Consider the following 2,200-nt stretch of genomic DNA (forward strand, 5'->3'; position numbering starts at 1 on the left):
GGCGGCGAGTCCCCTCAGGGGGCGGTGGCGGGGCCGGGCTCGGGCTGCGAGCTTCCCTCCCGCTTCCCTCCGCGTCCCTCCCGCAGGGGTCCGGCGCAGCGACCCGGTGACCCGCCGTGCGAGCCCGCGGCCTCCGCGCTACCTGAGCCAATGCTAGATCTGGAGGTGGTGCCCGAGCGGTCTCTGGGGAACGAGCAATGGGAGTTCACCTTAGGTAAGTGTGTTCCTTCCCCCCGGCCCTGTGCGTGAGTGGGGGCGATGCGGGTCCTCTCGGCATCCGGCGTCCATAAGGATTCTCCCAGCGCTTTCGGGGACTTGGAGAGAGAAAGGGACCGAGAGCCAAAGCTCACCCTTCTCTGTCGCTAAAAATACTAAAGTACGAGCTTTAAGGATTCCTTTGTAGTTTATAGTTTCATCTTTAGCTTTTGCGTGCTAGCTTGTGCTTTATCTGCTTGTGTGCTTTCATGTGCTCGTTTGCTTTCTTTTGTCTTGCCACCTAAGACTAGTCATTCTTTTAAATAACTCCTAAAAGAGGAAGCATGAATGTGGTGATTGTCACCTGAATGTGTGTCAGGTGATATTGGCAGCTTCAGCTATGCACTGATACTTACTATAAATGCTGTGCTTTTCTGTACAAACCCTTCATAAACATGAATCGAGTTTCACAAGTTCTTTTTGTTGCTGTTGGGCTGTGAAATAGTGGAGAAAGTTAACTTTGGAGATACCTTCTCAGCGTTAGATAACAAGTGTTTTTCCCCCTAATCATTTGTATTTTTCATCTCGCTGAGTAGTCCTTCCCTACCAGTTATTGCTCTGCTTACTGTGATGAGCGAGAACTTTCCCCCAGCTGATGCAAATTTGGCTGGTGCTCCGGCAGGACACTTAAATGTGCAGTTGAAATGAGATGGTGGGGATTCTTTGGGTGACCTGTATTTTCAAGCAGATATTGGTAGTCCTTAAAACTTTCAGAAAATACCGTAGGTGTCACCTTTTCTGAGTGGCTGTGTGACATATCAGTGTCGGACTCTTTATCTCCCTATCCCATCATTGCTGTAGCTCTGTGTTAAGTTAATGGTCATAGGAGTTGGGCAAATGTAAACAAGGCTCTGTGTGTCAGCTGTGTCTGCCTGAACTTGAGTTACACTTGGGCTGCTGCTCTTGTCACCTGTGACAAGACAGACTGTTCCTTAAAAGGAACAGAGGGGACAGACTGTTTCTTGAAGACACTGTTACACAGTTGCCCTGAACTAGGGTTGGACCAAAGGAGTGGTGCTGTGCTGTGGAGTAATTAATATGAAACCAATCAAACACAAAGGGCTGTTTATGCTGCTGTGACTTCAGTCAAGTACAACTTGGTGGTTACAGACAAGGCTAAATGGCTTTTGGAGGCTAATTATAGCACCTCAGGTCCAACTGTTTGAAATCTTGGTGAAATCCTTGTACCCTAAATGTTCTGTGCTCTCGGCTTTGTGTGACCTTCTGCCATCCTTTAGTGCCTGTGTTACCTGGGGAAAATCAATCTCCAACTGCATATCCTGACAGTCTTCAAATACAGAGAACTGGCTTCCCTCCATTCTCCTTATCAAAACAAAAAAAGGAAAGAGAAAATGTTTTTCCTTTTCCCAAGGAAAGCCTGTTAATGCAGTCTCATGGTTAAAATTTTAGTGTCTCTGTCTATGTGCACACACACACACGCATAGATGTGAGAGGGAGGAAACTCAGCTGTATTTCTTGGAGTAAACATAGCCACCATGTGATGTGTCTAATATATAATTAGCATGACCTGCTGGTGCAGAGAGGCTGACTAGGTATTAGGATACTTAACTTTGTCCTGCACCAGCGATGTTGTGTGAAGATTGTCCCTGCTGACAAAGCTGGTTCAGCTGTGTTCGTGGCAGCGGGGCTGGTAGTGCTGGTGTAAATGGGACTCTCGCTGCCAGCAGTGTTCTACTCATTATTTGTTTAGCTCTGCTCTTAGCAGAACTAATGGCAGTATTCCTGAACTGCTGCTGACTCTGGCTTCCAGTACTGTGCCCACAATGGAGATGACTGAGGGGAAATGCCAGGAAAATTTTGTACATGACTTTTTGGATTCTGTTTCTGGCTCCAGTGTTGACTCACTGTGTGACTAGAGCAAAAAAAATTTAACCGAGACTGAGTTTAGATACCTGTGCCACTGCACCTCTTGGGCTACATTCCT

General features: G+C 47.2%; 1 protein-coding gene across 1 annotated transcript in view; it reads left to right on the plus strand.

Annotated features, from left to right (window-relative positions):
• Positions 1-6: 6 nt before the first annotated feature.
• Positions 7-2,200, plus strand: part of CUNH16orf70 (chromosome unknown C16orf70 homolog) — a 36,504-nt gene continuing 34,310 nt past the window's right edge. The window contains exon 1 of the mRNA XM_008638765.2: positions 7-214. Within this exon, the coding sequence (XP_008636987.1) occupies positions 151-214 (64 nt within the window). The 5' untranslated portion in view covers positions 7-150. The remainder of the gene's footprint in view (positions 215-2,200) is intronic.

This window comes from Corvus brachyrhynchos, unplaced genomic scaffold (genome assembly GCF_000691975.1).
Source record: "Corvus brachyrhynchos isolate BGI_N302 unplaced genomic scaffold, ASM69197v1 scaffold26, whole genome shotgun sequence".
Classification (NCBI taxonomy): Eukaryota; Metazoa; Chordata; class Aves; order Passeriformes; family Corvidae; genus Corvus; species Corvus brachyrhynchos.